This window comes from Zootermopsis nevadensis, unplaced genomic scaffold (genome assembly GCF_977971745.1).
Source record: "Zootermopsis nevadensis isolate Lab colony 2312 unplaced genomic scaffold, Znev_1.0 Znev_ptg000046l, whole genome shotgun sequence".
Lineage (NCBI taxonomy): Eukaryota > Metazoa > Arthropoda > Insecta > Blattodea > Termopsidae > Zootermopsis > Zootermopsis nevadensis.
Window position 1 is genome coordinate 356,794 of NW_028259178.1, and position 19,439 is coordinate 376,232.

At 41.7% G+C, this 19,439-nt stretch overlaps 2 protein-coding genes across 3 annotated transcripts in view; one reads left to right on the top strand and one right to left on the bottom strand.

Annotated features, from left to right (window-relative positions):
* Positions 1-7,891, top strand: part of LOC110837714 (proton channel OtopLc) — a 125,188-nt gene extending 117,297 nt beyond the window's left edge. For both annotated transcript variants that reach the window (XM_087360786.1, XM_087360785.1), the window contains one exon: positions 51-7,891. In XM_087360786.1, coding sequence (XP_087216912.1) covers positions 51-921 — 871 coding nt within the window. In that variant the 3' untranslated portion in view covers positions 922-7,891. The remainder of the gene's footprint in view (positions 1-50) is intronic.
* LOC110837709 (putative protein FAM10A4) overlaps positions 2,817-19,439 on the bottom strand; it is a 53,793-nt gene continuing 37,170 nt past the window's right edge. The window contains exons 5-7 of the mRNA XM_022080140.2: positions 11,554-11,769; positions 9,781-10,025; positions 2,817-3,352 (exon numbers count right to left, since the gene is read on the bottom strand). Of these exons, the coding sequence (XP_021935832.1) occupies positions 9,801-10,025; positions 11,554-11,769 (441 nt within the window). The 3' untranslated portion in view covers positions 2,817-3,352; positions 9,781-9,800. The remainder of the gene's footprint in view (positions 3,353-9,780; positions 10,026-11,553; positions 11,770-19,439) is intronic.

Sequence of the window (19,439 nt, forward strand, 5' to 3'; positions counted from 1 at the left end):
ATCAGTATCCCACATGTAATCCGTACTTACTTATTGCGGTCGTCTTTCAGTTTAATTGCAGCCGCTGTCACTTTCGTCATGGGCCAGAATGTAGGCAGGGGCCGCATCTTCATGAAACAGAAGAAGCTGGCCAACAGCCACTCCAAAGGCTGTTCCATGCCTTCAGCAGGCGAACACAGCCTTCGCAGCACCTGGAGCGTGGACTGCGGTGGTGCCAGCAAAGGCCTCTTCTTAGGTATCCTCTGCCTCGTTGCTGGAATTGTGGTTATCATAATCTTCCTGGTCGTTAAGGAAGACGAGGAATTCCCCACAGATACCATCTTCTGGCTAACAACTGGAGCAGTAGCTGCAATGCTAGGGCTCTGCTGCGTCATGATGAGCGTGGGGCTCGTCCAGATTCGAAGACTTTCAACATCAGGTCAAGAACCAACTCCACTCGACACCTTGCTGTCTGATGTCTCTACAGCGGGAGTTCAGTTGTATGCTGTGTTTGGGATAGTGGTAGGTGCTAGTGGACTTGGTATTCGTGACATTACAGATTCTGGGATTCCCCATCGTCATGCGATGCTGTTGGCGGTCAGCGCTCTGCAACTCGTTCAGGTCACAGGACAGAGTGTCCTGATAGCAGAAGCTCTGCGAAGGGCTACGTTAACACGGCATCAGATGCTTTCGAAGCCAGCAAGACAAGTGATTACTTTCTTGCTTTGCAGTAATGCCGTTCTTTGGGCGTACGACACTTTTGTGACACAGAGCTGGTTGTCCCAGGAACTGCAACTGCGATTTTTTGGAGTCCTTGCATGGGGAATAATTTCGCGGATTGGTCTCCCACTGCTCATCTTCTACCGCTTTCACTCCTGCGTGCTATTGCTGGAAATATGGAAGCGTTCCTACAGAACACCTATCCTGGATCCGGGAAACTGACGGTGGTGGGAGCAATGGAGATGCCGGCATGGATCCACGCGCTCAACGAGAGAATTTCCGCACGCTTGCATACTTCAATTATGCGACCACGCTCCATCACCAACAAAAAAGGGAATTATGAAAAGAGTAACACTAGCAGATCATGGAGGTACAGTAAGAGGATGCAAACCACCAAAATGCCTGTGTCTCCCTGAATATCTGTATGTCCATGGTCACGGTGCAGAATCAGCTTACTTAAAGCCTCACACCGACTCCGTAAGCTGGATGTATTACGGCAACGCCATAGCAGTAGATCAAAGTGGACCTGTGATCTTAGATTTAGATTATGCACTGCCTCCTCCACGGAGGAAAAAACATCACCATCATCATGGACATCAACACAGGAGCAATCATGAAAGGTCCAGTTCACACAATTCTTCATGCATAGTCACAGAACACGTAGATTCAAATGCGTTCCCAATCCAGGATATTTCTGAACTTGTTCAAAATTCTAACACTGGAAATACTCCATTCAGAAAGGTGCCATGGCACCCCAATCTTCATATGCTCAAGTTTTAACGCACGTTGCACAAATATTCAGTAAAAAATGTTTTTACAAACCATAAATAATACAAGGAGTACTAAAACACATGGAATAAAATATTAGAACGATATTAGAGGATTTAAAACTAAGAATTCTATTCATTTTAATTAACAAATCTGTGATATTTTTTTATAGTTTGCAACCGTCCCTTTCTCCTTTCTAGGAGAAGCCCAGCTCAGTTGCACCCTTAGGTGGTGATAGGATTTGTGGGGTTGATTCGGGAGCCTAGCTCAGAGGAACGTGGGGCTTGTCTTCAGGGAAAGGAACCACGCTGTAGTAGAAATATAACACTTTGTTCAGACGATTCACTGTTGTACCCCTTTTCCCAAGGCTCATGGGCCCGAGCTTGCCTCGGGGTAGGAACACGAGTAGCCGAGCGGTTTTGCCACAGGTTGGCGGTGCGTGGAAGTCTTGCAGTGCTTGTAGAGAAGAATACTTTATTGTTGAGTATGAAGATTACAATCTCGTTGTCATCGATGCTGGAGGCAACGAGTCGGTCGAAGCTGGACGAAAGTTGTTCGTGAATCATTTGAATAGAATAAAGTCCCCCCCCCCCCGAGGTCCCTAATGTGGCCTCCTTATATACAAATTATTAGACCTAAGCTCCTCCTCCCAGTTGTCTGCAGCAACCCTCACAGTATCTGGACACATGGGTAAAGGGGAGTGGAGGGGGGGGGGGCTAGTACAGCTGGCAACCTGGTTGGGATTGAAGTTCATTTTGGGTGAACTCTGTACTGCACTGACTCAGTCTCACCAGTTTCTGTAATTAGCTGGCAGCAATCGGCTACATACGTATTGGTACAACCTTCGTTCAGTGATGAGGCACTGTCGGGAGTCTTCCAATCCGAAGATTACGTTACTTATTTTAAAATTCCCACTATTCTAGCCCTACACTCCAAGTGGGTTCTTTAATGCTGAATGCTACATTTCCCTCCTTACGTGAGATTGAGGCAACAATTTTATTATCTTGTTGTCCAATCGTAGTTACCTCTCGTCTCTTTCCTATAGGCGTACATCTGCGGCTACTTCTAGTTACTCGTGGGCTTTGCTCTATGGCTGCATGTTTCTGATGGAACGTAGGTGTCCCTACGTGTTCCGCTAGTTACCAATTTTGATCGCACATCTTTATTGATTACATCATCATCTGAGGCATGAACATTAGTTAATATTCTTGGCTTGAAGTATTTATTTTGGTTTTATTAATGTATATGTGACTCATAATTGTGTTCACAGCTGGAAGGTGTAATTGAAAAAGAAACAAAAAGTGAATGGCAGTAGGTTTCAGGAGACGAAGTAAACAGACAACATTACATACATTTTAACAATGTTATATTCATTACACGAAACATTTTCCAATGTTTAAAAGTTCGTGGTTCATTATTTCCACTCCCAATGACTATATTCATGAGACACCAAATTATGCAACTGGCACAGAATTAATAATCTCTTAACTATGCTTTCAGATCAGTTGTCGGAACCATGCCTGAGGACAAAATTTTTCAGTGACTAGGACTTACCTACTTCAGACAACTACTATAGAACTAAGGTCATATTGAGACAAGTGTTAAGCAGAGTAGGGAACAACTGCAAACATTCTCCTCCAGTAACATAAGAAACAAAAGAACACAAAGCTTCAATGCTCTATCAACAGCAACTTTCCAATTTCAAAATTCACCTCTGAATTACACGTGGACTTGGAAGTTTCCTCGTCAGTCTCCGTCAGAACGGCAGGGTAAGACGGCCTCTACAATGTGGAGTGCACAATTAACATTTTGCTTGTAAAAAGAAATCCTATACTTAATAGTATGTTAATAAAACCTAATGCCAAATCTGGGTCTTGTAGATAACCTGCAAAGAAGAAAAAATTGCGTTAATATTCTTGCCCTAGAAAATTGTGTCTGAAGACGTGAGTATGGCCGTCTTCTGTTGTTGCTCTACACAGTCTGGTCGAAGTTTACTGCCATTTCAGAAGTGCTTCTTTACTCAGCACCCTGATCACTGAGGCAGGAAGGACCTCTAAAACAACTCAGAAGGCAGCAATTTTCATACTCACTGCGTTGAAAACCTCAAATCTCACAAAAAATGATGTTTACTTTCTAATTTTCATACAGAAGATACCTTATTAAAGGCACGTGAAATTGAACTGTTAACTTGTAAACAAGGCCATCGCTAGCATACAGAGAATTGTGACAAATGTCCCCAGACACCATATTTAGGAGGACAGCACATTCCGACATCACAACAAAAATGTGACCTTGTTTTGAGGGACATCAGCGGAAATTTTCAAAGAAGTGGTCACAAATTATGCCACTTCCACCTACGTTTTGGTACAGAGGTGGTCAGTTACCAGAAACAAGAATAATTGGGTTGCTGGTTGCTGGTAATTCATATCTATTCTGGGATGAGGAAAATATGCTGAATTATTTTGCCCCATTTTCTGTTGCGCAGTTTGTATCACTTAAAAGATGTCAGCTGCTGTTCGTTGTTCAGAATACGTAGCAAAATTTATGCAGAAGCATCATTCATCCATCCGATGGCACTACGGCCCAAGAGTCGGGCCGTGGCCTCCCTTAGCATCCGCCCCCCAAGCGTTTCTACTATGGGCTGTCAGTTTCCCCGTTGCGGCATCCGAGTAAACTGACAGCATCGTCCCATCTTCTTCACTACTATTTCAATTCAGTAATTCTTCAAAATATTCCTTCCATCTTTGTTTGTTACCTGCAATGTCTCCGATGATATTTCCTTCTGTGTCTTTACAGAGCAGAGAAGAGAGTTTGAACCCTTCTTTAAGTGTCTCAACCTCTTTGAAGGCCATACACCGGTCACTTTCTTCAAACTCCTTACTTACACAGACATTTATTTAAAGCAGTTCTTTAATTCTTTCTACATACTTTATCAGCGAGCCCGATTCCTAGACATTAGTGCTGCTGTACATTCATCATCAAACCAGTCGCTCCTTTCAGGCCTAGCTGCACGTCCCAGTATAGTCATTGATGCATCAGTGACCCCTTGCTTGAGGTTCTCCCAGGTTTTATCAACATCATCGCATTCTTCATTTGTTAGTTTCTCCTCTAATATCTGCTAGTCTGCCCGGCTAGGGAGGCCCTGCCAGTAGCAAGCTACCGCCGGTATAGCTTGGCGGCGGGTCATTAAAACACACAAGCTCCCGCACCACTTCAAGGTCATGCAACTTTTAGGTGGAGGAAATATCATTCAACGTATCCTTGAAACATCATTCTTGTCTATATTTATGTAATGCCGTCCACGCAAAGCACAGTTTTAAGTGCTGTTATTAAAATTTTCAAAGTTGCACAATAATATAACTAAAATGTCTTCACTCGGTGAACAAAATGTAAACACAATGCAGGCATCTATACACGGTGTAATGGCAGGTTCTTCTTGTAACGTTAAATATAATATGGTTAGAATCACTTAAGATGATGGAACTTCAACTCATGCAAATCATCTTCTGCTTACTGTGTAAACAGGGGTCGAGATAACCTGGCATTATGTAACTTTCATCAATTAATTTTTATTTCAAAAATTTGGAAGAAGGCATCTAAAGGCTTCGTTTACATGCCGGCCCTACCATTTTCTCTGCCGGCAATGTTAACCACACACTAGTCATACAACATTAATTTACCTCGGAAGGAAAGCATGGATGACGGCATACTTCTGAGAAACATTACTTGAAGTCACATAATTCTAGTGAAGTCCTTGCTGTGGAAATATGCATTAATGGCCAGTAACTTAGCAAACCAGCATAAAAAAACTTAATAATATGTATTATAATTGAGTCTCGTGGACACGGTTGTTGAATTGTATTCCAGCAATTGATAAAACCGGTGCCAAACTGTAGATAAAGACTCTGAAGGAGTCTGAAACAGCTTAAAGCCCCTAGCCCTGCATTCCCTATAAATGACCATCCCCCGCAGATATCTGCACATTGGAGCACACAGTGGGATGTCTTGGAACTGGTACATAAATTCTGCAACCTCTGCAGACAGGCGAATATGAAGTGTACATTTACATTTGTTTTTAAAATAAACTTTCAGAAATGTCTGATACAAGAGAATGGTCTATTGATATTGATTTTAAACTTAATTTTAAGATATTATACTGAGGAATGTCCTCTTGAATCGGGACAGACTTGAAGAGAGGAGAATGCATTCATTTAGTTATAAGCGCATGTTCAATTATTTGTTAGAAATGTAAGTGCCATAAATAAAAACTCTGAATGCATTAAATGCCAGTCCATCTCGTGTCACCAGAATACAGAGGGAAAAAAAATCGCAATACCACTGTTAATAAATCCTTTGAACGACAGTAACAAATAGGAATGATTCTTGCACATGCCCGAGTGTGGAGAACCCCTATATGGGTGAAAATGTGAATGGGAAAAGGTCAAAATAAAGAGATTCACAATTCCTAACTCATGCTCTTATTATTATCAAGTAACTAGATCAAGGAATAGATGGAATGACATGTAGCACCCACGTGTGAAGCAGCTGACAACAGTTGGCTCTTTTGCACGCTGGTATTCATAAACACCAGTAACTCCTCTGTCGGCTCAGTAACTAGCAAGTGCTCAAGACAGAGTTACTTCTTCACGAAGGACGAGAGAAGCCGTTCCACGTCTACGCATACTGAGAGGCTGAAAGTTAAAAGTCTCTACGCATCTTCATGCCATGGTAGTTTAAGAGGGAGCGATTTTGCGGCCCGGACACCTCAGTACCTGAGCTTTAAAAAATTTGATGGGGATGGGAGCAATGGCTTGACGGATGTTGAACATCATGTTGATCATACTGTTAAATGCAAGTCAACATTATTCAGGTATAGGTAAAGTGGTTCTGTGTTTTGGCACCAGTGTTAATTGGTTATGTGTGGGGTGGTATGGACTGGATTTATCTGGTGGAGGATACGGACTAGCGGCGGGCTCCTGTGGGCACGGTGACGAACCTTCGGGTTCCATAAAATGTTGGGAATTTCTTCAGCAACTATACGCTTCTCAGAAGAGACTCGGCTGCGTGGAGTAAGTGGTGTGAAATGCTTTCAACCAACTGACAGCCATAAGACAGTGTAATCAATTGAAGAATACAAAAATAAGTCAGAAAACTGGCATCTTCGACACACTGCTGACTCCTGCTGAATCGGGAGAGACAGAGACATGGTACAGAGAGGAAAAGGTTCCCAATAAACACTAAACACATTTTTAAGCTTGAAGAGTATGTCACAACAAAAGTAGACTTACTAATCTGTAGTCATGACAACAATATGTAGTGTCTTTGCTCAATAAAATCTTGGAATAGTAATAATCATGCAGTGTTGGCGACACAAATGATTCTAGGAATTAGTGTTAAGAGGTCCCTCCCTCGCTGCGACCCACAAACCAAGACATCCCACTGGCACTGACAAAGTGAACGCGTTTAGCAATATCCTGGGGCGCAGATGAATCTTCATATATTTCTGTTGACATGCACAAGTAATTCAGTAGAAGCTCTGGTTAGAGAATCCATAATCTAAACTTTGAGGTGATCAAGAAATTTGTACTATCCGATTTATTATCAGAATGAACAAAACTGTCAAATATATAAATTTGTATAATTTTTTTTTAAACTGGTGTAGAATAATGAGGACTGCAAATGAACTGACACATACTTGAAAAGAATGAAACAGGAAATGATTACATAATTCTATTACAGATCCACTTTGACAATCAATCACTTGTAAGAGTCACACAGAAATGCATCGATTAAAACTGATGGCAGTGATGGAGACTGGACTGATCAGACTCAGAAGAGAATGCAGTGGTGGTCTTTCGTGTTGTTCAAATTGAACCTTCACAATTTAAAAGCAAAGTGTGAGATATTAAGCACAGAAAAGCAGGACAGGCCAGATGGAAGAAAATTATGCAAAACCAGGCAAGGCTTCTTGTCCTCAACCTGGTTCGGTATGTGCTCTTCTTTTGTTCTCGCTTAATACGAAAACCTCAGAAACGGTTTTAAATATATGCCAAAAGAAAATTATTTTACAATTTTTTTAACATCTATCTATCTTCGGGTCTTAGGATCAGCTAGGCAGTCTCACTTTGTTCTCACCACAATCCCTGCTGAACGCAGGACCAAACAGTGGAACCAATTACATTGAATTCGAGAATGAGCGTATTTAACCGAGGAATATGTTGCCATCTTTGATGGATTATCACCTATTCCCATGTAAAAAATTAGAGAATAATTCGTGGTTTACAATCGCTACGAGAATGGGTTTTGAATATGCTGAGTGAGTGTGAATTTTAATATACAATTGGTGTGTCTGTGTAAATATTTATCTTGGAAATTAATAAATTCCCAGATGTTGGCTTGCACTGCCAAACGCTGTGTATCTTTACGAAGGAGTTAATAATGGTCAGTTATTGGACTTGCTTGTACAAGGCTTGTTCCAGCATCCCCCCCCCCCCCCTCCAACACAAACATACTTGTTCCAGTGTCCCTGTCAAAGTCTCATTTTGGAACCACCAGCAGACAGTGGTGTATCAGGCTGGAAATATGTCTTCAGTCATCCCAAATGACATCCCTTTGATTGATTCTATGAATATGGGGACAGCCAGAAGTCACATGCAGGGAACAGGCCGGTTGAAGTACCACAACATTTCAAAAACTGGCGAACGGGATGTGACGCGGGGCACGACGTGGATCCGACTGTTCCGCCGGTCCTTTCCCTTGCACAACCTCTCTCAAACGTTCAAAGACTTCATAAAACGCTTAATTAACAGTCTGGCCACACAGAACAAATTCAGAATGAACAAATCCCTCCATATCATAGAATGCAATCAACACGACCTTCACACACGATCTCGACTGACGTGCCTTTTTCAGTGTTGGCAATGAGGACATTTTCAAATGGGAGCTTTGAGTCCTTGTTTCCTCAAATTGATACTCCGCACACTGAACAAATTTCACTTTCTGTTCATACTGAATGATGCCAGGTGGTGGAATCTCCTAGCGCATGCAAAAGTACCTATCATACGCCACCTGTCACAGTTTTCCCATTTAGCATATATCCTACCGAGGTGATGTCATTCGTCATAATTTGTTATCAATCCTCGTATAATGTTTAATGAAGTACTTTTCAAACACAACATCTCACGAAGAGCGCAATTTCATCAAGGATGGAAGATAAATACTATAACTAACATAATGAGCATGTAGTCTTGTAGTACCAACCCAGATTAAGTATCGTAACCCAGGAGTCTACAGTCTAAATTACAACCACAATGAAAACTTCAAAAATCACAACTATTATAAGTTGCCTTTGGACCATGTGACTTTTACAGTATCTCTCTCTTCATATTCTGCGATGGGAAAACAATTAATATTCTGAATCATAAATATATTCGGACCATACGCTTAATCTTTGGCGAATGAAATAATAAAATATCACACTGGTTAAGATACGGAGAATACGCTAGCTTGAAGCAACCAGATACTGCACATACAGAAATTTATTATGCCGAAATGAGTTGTGAACGCGCTCACTGATAATATCCAGTACAGCATTCGCTGTATGGGGTTTGACCTCGTCCCACTTAAAAATATGCATCCTCTAAACTGGCACCCATATCTCTCAGAACTGTGAAAAATCATTCTCAAAGATCAAGGAGAAAATGGTCTGTATTTTTAGTACCTTGCACAAGAATCAAGTCAAACCAACACGCCACGCCGTGCCATTCGGATGATGCGTATTGAACCACGTGTTTTTGCGGAACCACGGGATTTTCCTCTAAGAAAAACGCAGAACTGACCACAGAAGTCAGTCCTCTTGCCCTCATGAAGAAATTGTGGCATCTGAATTCTATTTGGAAACAATACCACATCATTCCACATAAAATTCTCCCATGTGAGTTGGCATCTGCATATTTTCTGAGACTGTACAATGTTCCTTGAAAACATTGAGGGGTCTTTTATTTTTACTGACAAAATAGCCGTAATATTTTCAACCCATGAACACTGTTATCACCAACTTCTTAACCAATGCGCTTACTGCCACCCTACTCGAAGATTTCCTAAACCCAAAATGCATTCTGAACTTGAATAGCACTGAAACTCTGGCAAAAATATAAATATCAGTGATATTAGACATAACATTTGCCACATACTTAATACACAATTACAACTAAAAGTGCGGCGTCTTTATAAAAAGTGTAGTGGTTATGAACTTTTCAAGGGATGAGGGAAGTGTCAGAGAAATAGCAGACGGTAACGAATGTCAGAACCAACCGTTAATCCCAACGATTCGTTCAGTCAAGTCCCACATCATCACCGGTGTCGGTTCCTGGACCACTACTGGTACCACCGCTCGGGGGGAAGCCTCCAGGGAATGCACCACGAAATGCTTCAGGCATTGCACCAAACTTGTTGGCCAGCTTCGTTATAACAGCAGAGATTTTGGGATTGTTCTGGTACTTAACGAAGTTGGCTGGATTGGCGGTGATGTCCTGGAAAGCAGCTGCCAACTCTGGATCCTGAATGTCACACAAATACGCACACTAAGTATAATTTCTCGAGATGGCGACCAATCACAGCTGCTTTGTCAAATAGCAGAAGCAACTGGCTAATTAGACTGAGTATGAAGAAAAAGGTAATCCTTCAGATTATTTAGCTAGTAAGCCAACCTGTAACACAGCATCACAAACGACAGTACGACAAACGAGGCACTAAATATTATAAGTACACTTTACTTCCAATCCTGTTTCATACTGAAATACTGAGTGTGTAACTACTTTTCAAACCATTATTTTAGAAAAAAAAATTTGAATATTTCAGAGTTTCTTTTCATTAAATGACTGAGGGTTTCATAAAGAGGCAAACAGCCAATAAACAATTCATATTTAAAGAACTACGAGACGATGATGTTCCTCAAATGAGATAAAACAGTTCTATAAAAGAAAGAATTGAATATGAAAAGACATCGCACCTACCAACACCAAGCACATGAAAAATATGTTACAGTTTTACGAAGGAAATATATGCCAACTCGAAACCAGTCATGCTCACAATGGATTATACACTCGGAAGACCGAATGTTACTGTACAAAAACCCTCAGAGACGGAAGGAATGGCCACAAGTATTTTAGAGCCACTTATCAGAAAGAACAGAAAATAAGTGATGCTTCACATTCTCACAACACAAAATATGACGAGGACTGCCTTCCGGGCGGTTTCATCATGTATTCTGGTAGACGTTTACCAACGTAAACAGTCATCTTCAACAGAAAATAATGTTCTTCAGCCTACCATCTGCCATCACACTAATAACCCTGAAAATACTATTAAGATAAGTAATTCAGGGTCACATTCAATGAGCAGCCTTTGAGCAAAGTGCATATCACTTTGATATGGACCAGCCTGTGTGAAATCAACACAGGAAAATATAATAATAAACCAAAAGCACATTCTAAAAACATCTGATAAGGTACAACTGTTAGCAGAAGTTGTTTCCATGTCAATGTCAGGCATGTAGTTTACGGTGTATTAATGCTTAAATCTACTATAAAAATTTGTGAACAGCGACGTAAAGAAGTAGAATATCAGATAGAGACAGCGCTCCGGAAGGAGCACCTTGCTCTAGTTAAAAAAAAAATTAAGTAATTCCTTCTTAACATCGGCACTAGATGGGGCCGAGTGGTTAGCGTCACCCCCTGGCCATGCTTTACCCCCAGAAAATAACCCCGGTACCCATTGTAGAGGAGGGTAGGCCCTAGAGCCAATCTGAACGCAGAGGCTAGAGGAAAAATCCTCTGCCTCTCCCGTCAGGGATCGAACCCTGGTCGTCCAGTCCATAGCCAGTCACTATACTGACTGAGCTATCCCAGATTTACACATTATGGCACTAGACAAAACACAAATTCAATTTGATATTATTGCTTTGTTTATGAGTGTAATTAAATCGTATGAGACTGAAATTTTAATTATGTTTCTTCATATAAATGTCCTAATAACAGGTTCGCAGAAAATACCAATGTACTAACAAAGCTTAAAACATCTGTTTACCTGAAAAGCTTGCACTAATTCTGGGTCCTTGAGGAACTGGTAGAAGTCTCCCATGCCCAGTCCCGCAGATCCTTCATCATCGCCCTGTGCTCCCGCACTCTTCGCTGCCTTAACGTGCTCCTCTCGTGCTCTGCGAGCCCTGTCCAGCTTCTCCTTCATTTCCTTCTCTGCGCGCTTGCGTTCATACTTTCGGCGATGCTCTTCGAGTTTGCGAGCCTGTTAACAAATGAATAACATTTCATTCAATAAAGATCATAGGTTCTCACAGCACCGAGTATTAAGATGGCTGTAATATGGGATACTGCACATTGTAGCCTGGTAGACAGGGTAAGGTGGGGTTATTCTGACCACGAGACTAGTTGGGCTTCTGTAAGCTCTCCCCTGATCTGTGCCTTCGGTGGCAGCACCAGGTCTCTGCAATTTTGCCATTAAAAGGCACGTGCAGGACCACTGTGTGTGTGAAAGTTGTTGGATTAAATAGAGTTCTTTGCATTTTGTTGCCACAAAAAATTTAAGCTCTTTGTGTTGTAAGTGCAGTTTTTGAAATGTTACTGTATTGTGAGAACAGGAGTAGCTAACGTAAGGTATAATTTTTTTTAACAAAAAAAGGACACACAGACGGAACTTTTTTACAGACTTATAGCATAATCTCAGAAATACAACTCCGACTGGTCCAGCCACCTTTCATCATTTAGCTCACTTATGGCACTTCAGAACAGTGTAGCTATTCCAAACTTCTTTCAGGGGGCTACTTGAACCACCTTTTTGTAGTTTCCCCACGGTTTTAAACATGGATGGTCTGATTCTACAAAGCAACAATGTGTACAGTCAAAGGTGTGAAGTGGAATTTTAAGAAGCCAAAAATACTGTGCTACAGGGAAATCTCACTGATGCCTCATTTTCTATACCAGATACAAGTGGTAAATGCCAAATTCTAAGGGAAAAACATTGCAGATAAACTTAGTACCAGCAAAACACGAAGCAAAAATTTCACTACAAAACACACTTAGGAAAAGGAATTCTGTTTCACATTTAACGCCATCTGAACACGTGAAAAATGCCAAGCAATGGCATGAACTGAAACAAAAGCCTGCAATGAAAGTACGTAGAAACGAACTTAGAAACCACAAGCGTGTGAGACTTAATAATACTTACAGACATAATGACACATGTGGGTTCGCTGTTGTTGACTTTGAGAGGTGACCAGAAACAATGCCAACAGTGCAGAATATCGTACGGTGAAAAATGTGTTACAGCAGGACAAGCAGGAAGATGTGTACTTGTGGAAAATGTGACAGATGCAAATAGACTTTCCACTCAACCCAAAAGCCATCTTTTTGCAGAAAGTTGTAATTTCAATAATTTAGCATATAAAAGATGAATGTTTCATATGTTTATATTTTGTTTTTCCTTGTGCACATAATTAAGACTGTTTCTATAGCAAATTAAATGCATTTCGTTCAAATACATTTAAACTTTAAACAGTCCAAATATCTCCCTTTCCCTGTTTGATATTTCAGAATTGTTTACAGCCTCCGAAACACCAATCAGTATCTACCAGACAACATGGAGCAACTTCGCAGTCATCTTGAAGGCAAACACACAATTCCTGGCCCAATCAAAGCAGTTCCCATCTATTTTCAAAACACGTAACATTCGTGCCATGCTCATGTCGGCATTTCCAATACACACAAATAGTATCACAGAGATTTATAAATATAATACACCAATACACTAAAATGTTCCTAAATATGACACCGTTTTAAAATAAACTGTATTTATTATGACTAATATACGAACAAAGATTCCCACTGACAAAGAACTTGCCAGCTGGGCTTTCCTTTGAACAAACCACCAAAATAATGGAACTGCTGAGTTATTATGACAGCCAACCAAATGACAAACTGAATTACTGGCCAATGCTCCGTTATTTAAATGATTACCACACAAGGAAACAACGATGCTCATATATCACTTACAGATACGCATTAAGTGGTTCTCAAAGAATTAAACAGTGGACAAAGGTTGCTTTTGCACCGTAAAACTGGTTTCATTTCGGAGGTATAGAAACCAGATAAAACAGAGAAATGAGACGGAAGAATTTTACGTATGTGACAATCACTAACAAAAAAAACACACATTTTAAGAGATTTTTTAACAATATCCGCAAGCACGGTCCAACTGGCAGTCCGCAGGACACATCTTTCCCAAGACCACTTGCGATCACACCCATAAAATTATCTGTTAATTTGTTACTAATTACTACGAGCTTTCTACTATGAAGGATTAACAAAAATTTGTGATATCTCGTCTGCTGCTTCGCGTACAAGTGCCACATGTGCGATTCGCCTTCAAACCGAGTCTTCCAACTAAAAATTGTGTCACACACAAGCTACCACTGGAGAAAATTTAAAATAATACATAATTCCATCATAATCTGTATGCAAATTTCAATAAAATTGATATTTCAGCATACAGTATGATAATTTGTCATTTATGAATATGTATTGTTACAGGTAATTAAAATTAGCCAAGTTTTCAGAAACTATGCCCTCGAGTCCAACGAAAGCACTATTCTTGGCCTGACGGAAGAGGAAATTTGGACCACCCTGATATACACTGCACGGTGGTCATGCTGCCTACTACCTTAACAACCAGACACATGACCTCAGCGTAAATTTTACAAAGTTTCATAAGAAGAAAGAAATGAAATTTAATACGCCCTGATACACAGCGAACTGTAAACTAGCTTCTCCTTCAAATAAGCAGTCACAAAAAATGAATAATTTTAAAAAATATAAAGACTTAGCTAAAGAGAGAAATGTGGAATGAGTCCCAGATCATGCAATTCATACAATTCGACAGACAATCACATTGCATAGATTACAGAATTGCACTCAGCCAACAGGAAAAGTTGCTTACTCAATAAAATTAACCTAAAATTAACCTACGTAGCAAAAAACAAGGAGCATTCAGTGTGCTATCTGTTTTAACTGGGGCACTGCCAAAAACATTAACATTTTCTAGCAGGTACACAAGACAGTAGAGAGCACGTCACCTCCAAGTGGTTTTTTTTGTACGGGACAGAAACAAAGAACTTGTTGCAGTTTATCCGGCGCATTTCAAATGATCTGGTACGCGAATTACATAAAGATATTTGACGATCAGAACTTATCTTGGGATGGGTCCAGGTATGTCAGCACACTCGACCCATGAGTCACAAAGCACACAAAATGCCAGGCTTCCTCAATCTCAGCTCCCTTCAGAAGTTGGTCTGAATAAAACATTCCTTGTAGGATTTCAGGTTTTCACAATGCCGAGTCTAAAGATCGCTGTCTTTTTCAGTTGTTGCGCCGTGTAGTCTGGTAGATGTCCACCAACGTTTCAGACACGAGTCCCCACTGGTTAAGATTACGCTACTCCTTTTACAGTCCAGTCCCTATAACTCCAGCACTTTCCGCTCGCATGGCTTATTCATCGCCCTGAAGATGGAGGCAGCATGGACCTCTGAAACGTTGGTGGACACCTACCAGACTACACGATGCAACAACCCAGAAGACAGTCATCTTCAAGATATTCATTGCTGATTCCTCCATCTTTCATACGTGACGAAGAACCAATTTCTGACATGGAGTACCTAGTTGTGAAGTTATAAGATATATATATATATATATATATATATATATATATATATATTAGCTTCACAGTAATCTGGAATGTAATAAAATGGGGTTCATCAACCAACCTCCTACACAGCATAGTGGAGTATTTTCCACCAGAGGAAAGACAACCAGATCATTACAGCACACGTACAGACATGGCAAGTTTGCAACAAAAACCACTCATCTCCACCCAGCACTAAGATAAACAACCCAAGGCATTCTTTACACCACATCCAAACGAGTATGACATCAAGTACTTCATCAACAACCAGCAATATCATAATAATTTATTAATTATCGTCTGTGTTCCATCATAATGGATGGCGTTATATTAATACTTCGTATGGCCACAGACAGATGGCAGCAGCTGTGATGACGTCTTGGATAATGACATCACAGCAGATCATCCTCTGTGACGTTGGTACTAACAATTAGAGGAAATTAAAAAGTACGGTTTTAGGAAAGCCACCGACGATAAAAAAGGAATACAAATTTGAATAAAATCCGATCAGCCATTACTGAGTTTACTACTGTATGGCAGAGAGTGAAGGATAAGTAATATACAGCGACGTTTTGGGTTTAATGCACTGCAGAGACAAATCTTTTCACTGGTCCACAGTCAAAGAATCGCACTTTCCTGCATAAAATCGTATCCAATTAAGTTCTGGCAGCCAAAGAATGCAATTGTTTGCATGAAACGGACACCAATAGGAATCGAACGTGGGGCAACAGCAGCCAAAGGCCTCATGTGGTGAGGCACGGCTAGTACACCGCGTGGAGTCAGTGTGCGACACAGCGAGCTGCCGTGGGCCTGCGGCCCTTATAAGGGCGGCGTGATCCGACCGGGGACTAAATATAAACCGGCGGGACCCAGTCGGCAACCACACTGGCGCTTGCATCGCCGGCCGCCACTCGAACCTCGCCAAGTGACTGACTTGGCCACTTGATCGAGAGGGCTGGACAAACCTACGTCCACGAAGCCACCACGGAAATACCTTTTTCCCCGTTCGTTCGTCCATTCTTTTGTTAAACACACGAGATACCTCGGCGTATACGGAACAATAATAAAGGCGTGAGAAATACTTTCAAGGGCTTCTGTGAGCATTGAGATAAAGGTTTTCGTAGCTTGTTTAACGGCGATCTTCAGTACAGTGTCGAATTGATAGTGAATTGGAAGGGATATGGAAGGAAACGGTTGTTGCCAGGCATTTACCTTGAGTGACTGAGGGCCATGATGAAGTTTCGAGGTCCATAAACACGGGAAATTTTCTTGGCAATCCAAGTAACCATCAGGTTTTTAAGTAAGACTCACTGACGATTTGTTGTAACGTAATACTTCTAGCGGTTAGAACGCTGGCCTTGTAATCCTGGGGTCTCGGGTTCGATTCCCGGCGGTGCCCGAATTTATAACTTGTGTTGGGCAAGGCCGTGGTCTAGGCAACACGGAGTTTTCCTCCGTGGCATCCCAACAATTACTCCATTCACACACAGAAGAAGGCAATGGCAAACCACTTCTGGATCATCTGCCAAGAACGTATATGAACAGGTCCCAGTCCGAGAAAAGGATGGAAGGATCCTGTTCATATGGACCTGTCGTCAGACAGAACACTAAATAAATAAAAAATACTTCACTCTCCGGCACGGGGAAAATGCCACAAAGCTGCCGGATCCGCATTCAGTTATCCCCTTACATCAATTTCCTGGGAATCCCCCCCTCCCAGGGCTTCCCAAAGGGCCTTAAGATCCCTGATGTCTGCAGTCTCACGGATCTAGTCCCTGAGGACTTCCACTCCGAGGTTTTCATTAAGCGAGTACAAATTACATTTTTATCTACATCAGACACATCAAATGTGACTTAAGATGTCACTTAAAACATGATTTTAAGCTTAACAACTGTCTTATATCCGAAACGAAGCTGAAATTATTGGTGCTGTTAGCCTGCAGCTCGAGAACGGATAAACCAATTTGTACCAAACTTAGCACGCATGTCCGATGAGACCGGGAAGAGGACACAGGGTTGTAAAACAGCCATAAAGTTCCCAGAGTTCGAGACCCTGTGGGGGCACTTCTCACAGCTTCGAAAGTAATCGCGATAGAAGAACGGAATTGTTTGTTTCAAAGCCGAGACCACAGAAACAGAGGTCAGGACCATGAAAACTGTCCTTGAGATTTTTAGTTCCTGGTAGAGCTGAGATTACGTTCGCTTCGACGACGAGGAGGAGACTCAAAGAGAGGCGAGATGTCTCGGTGGAAGGATACGGAGTGACCTTGCCAGGGGGGAAGACCTAGGGACTCTCTGCCCCGGTGGCACTTTGCCCATCATAAATCCCGCACGGACTGACCTGGGTGGAAACATGAAACGGAGGAGACCGACCCTTCCCGATCCTCACCCTGACGAAGGAAAAATTGGCACAGGCGAAGAAGACAAGTGCGTAACGACGATGCTTCCATCTACCTGGGGTCCGGCATGAGGTCTTCGTTCATCTGAAGACACAGCCCAGAATTCGCTTGGAGTGACTGAGAAAACCGTCTTCAATGAGGACTTTGCACGCACTGACCCACCTGGACATCGGTTTCTGTAGTACAATAGTACCATAGCACGCGAAAACCCATCGCAAAACGGATTTAAGTCCAAAATCACTCGAATAATTTAAAATTACATGTGTCATGGGAGATCTACATCAAATGTCGTCTAATCCATCAGAAACGCATTTGCAGAGGGGACGTGGAAGAATTTCAGTTCTGCGATTCGTTAGAAGGCGTTGAAATAAGACGAAATCCTCGGCGCGATACAATGCGGAGTTAATTTAAGTACAGTGAAGATCGTAAGGTCACATTAAACTTAATCAAATCGCTGTGAAATTTCAAAGAATGCGTTGATCACAAGGTCTCTCATTTTAGGCTTTAAATGGAGAAGATTGCTCGATGTTTCGCTGGTCTAATCGTGGCGGCGAGGCGAAAATCCCAACCGCACGTCTTCAGAACGCTTAAACACGAACAAAACAGAGATTCGAATCCGACGTCCCCGTAACATGAACCATCTGACTGGTGAACTTCAGCTGTCAGCAGTGGAAAATAAATGTGTCTGGTTTCTTAGACTCCGGAGGAATCCTGAACGACTGAGCGGGGGGAGTTGTGAGGGCCAGGACGGAATTAAAACGGAATATTGAACGGAGGGGGGGGGGGGTACACAAGTTAAATCTGTAATAGACACAACTTCGATGCCTCATTTCAATCTCACGTCTCTAAATGTTACACATAACTCGTCTGAACGCTTAGGTCAATGAGCCGTAATTTTACAAATACCTAATTCGAACAGCTCATTAGTTACAGCGACCAAACCTAAAATCAAGTACATTACGTCAAGTGATAGTGGGTTCTTTGCCACCACATGGTGACGTGCGCATTCATTTCTAAGCTACATTAGCGTAATTCGTAACAAAATGTACGCAACTTTCACTCAACTTCAATTTCCAACAACACAAATACATTCTTAATGTCTTTAAATTGTGTAAACTAACAGCAATATGGCGGAAATGCGAGTTCATTCGCCCGCAGCGTACTCTAACGCTGGGGGTCATGGGAATGAATCCTCGTCGAGTCATTTGTTTTGTTTAACGTAGTTCCCAGCTTGCCTCACATTATAGAAAAATCTGAGACACCAAAGTTGTTTCTTTTTTGAAAAAAATTATTACTGTTGACGGTAATATCAACCCCACCTCACAAGTTCGTTCGTCCGCCATGTTGGTACCACTGACCGCATGAAATTAAGGAGTACATGTATAGAGTCGCCCCCCATGGCATAAAGTCCAAATCAAATTTCATCCAAATCCGTCCAGCGGTTCTCGAGCTGAACCACTCAGACGGAGAAACAGACAGAAGACGCCCACCTAACCTAACCCAACCTAACCTAACCAACATAGTCCAACTGATCTGATCTAACCTAACCTAAAATAACCTAACCCAACCTAACATAACCCAATCAAAACCTAACCCTGTCCTATTTACCGTGTTTCCCGACAGAAGGGCCCGGTGTAACCAACACGTTACGCTCTACAAACAAGATCTTGTGTTCAGCGACGGTCGATCTTCAAGGTCAACACCGTGTCCTATATAACGCGTACAGGTACAAAAACTATCCAAGCACAAACATAACCTAACCTAACCTCCAGTCTCCTTTTACGTCGTAAAAGTGCGATGTTTGTGACGGGCAGCTAGCAAGCT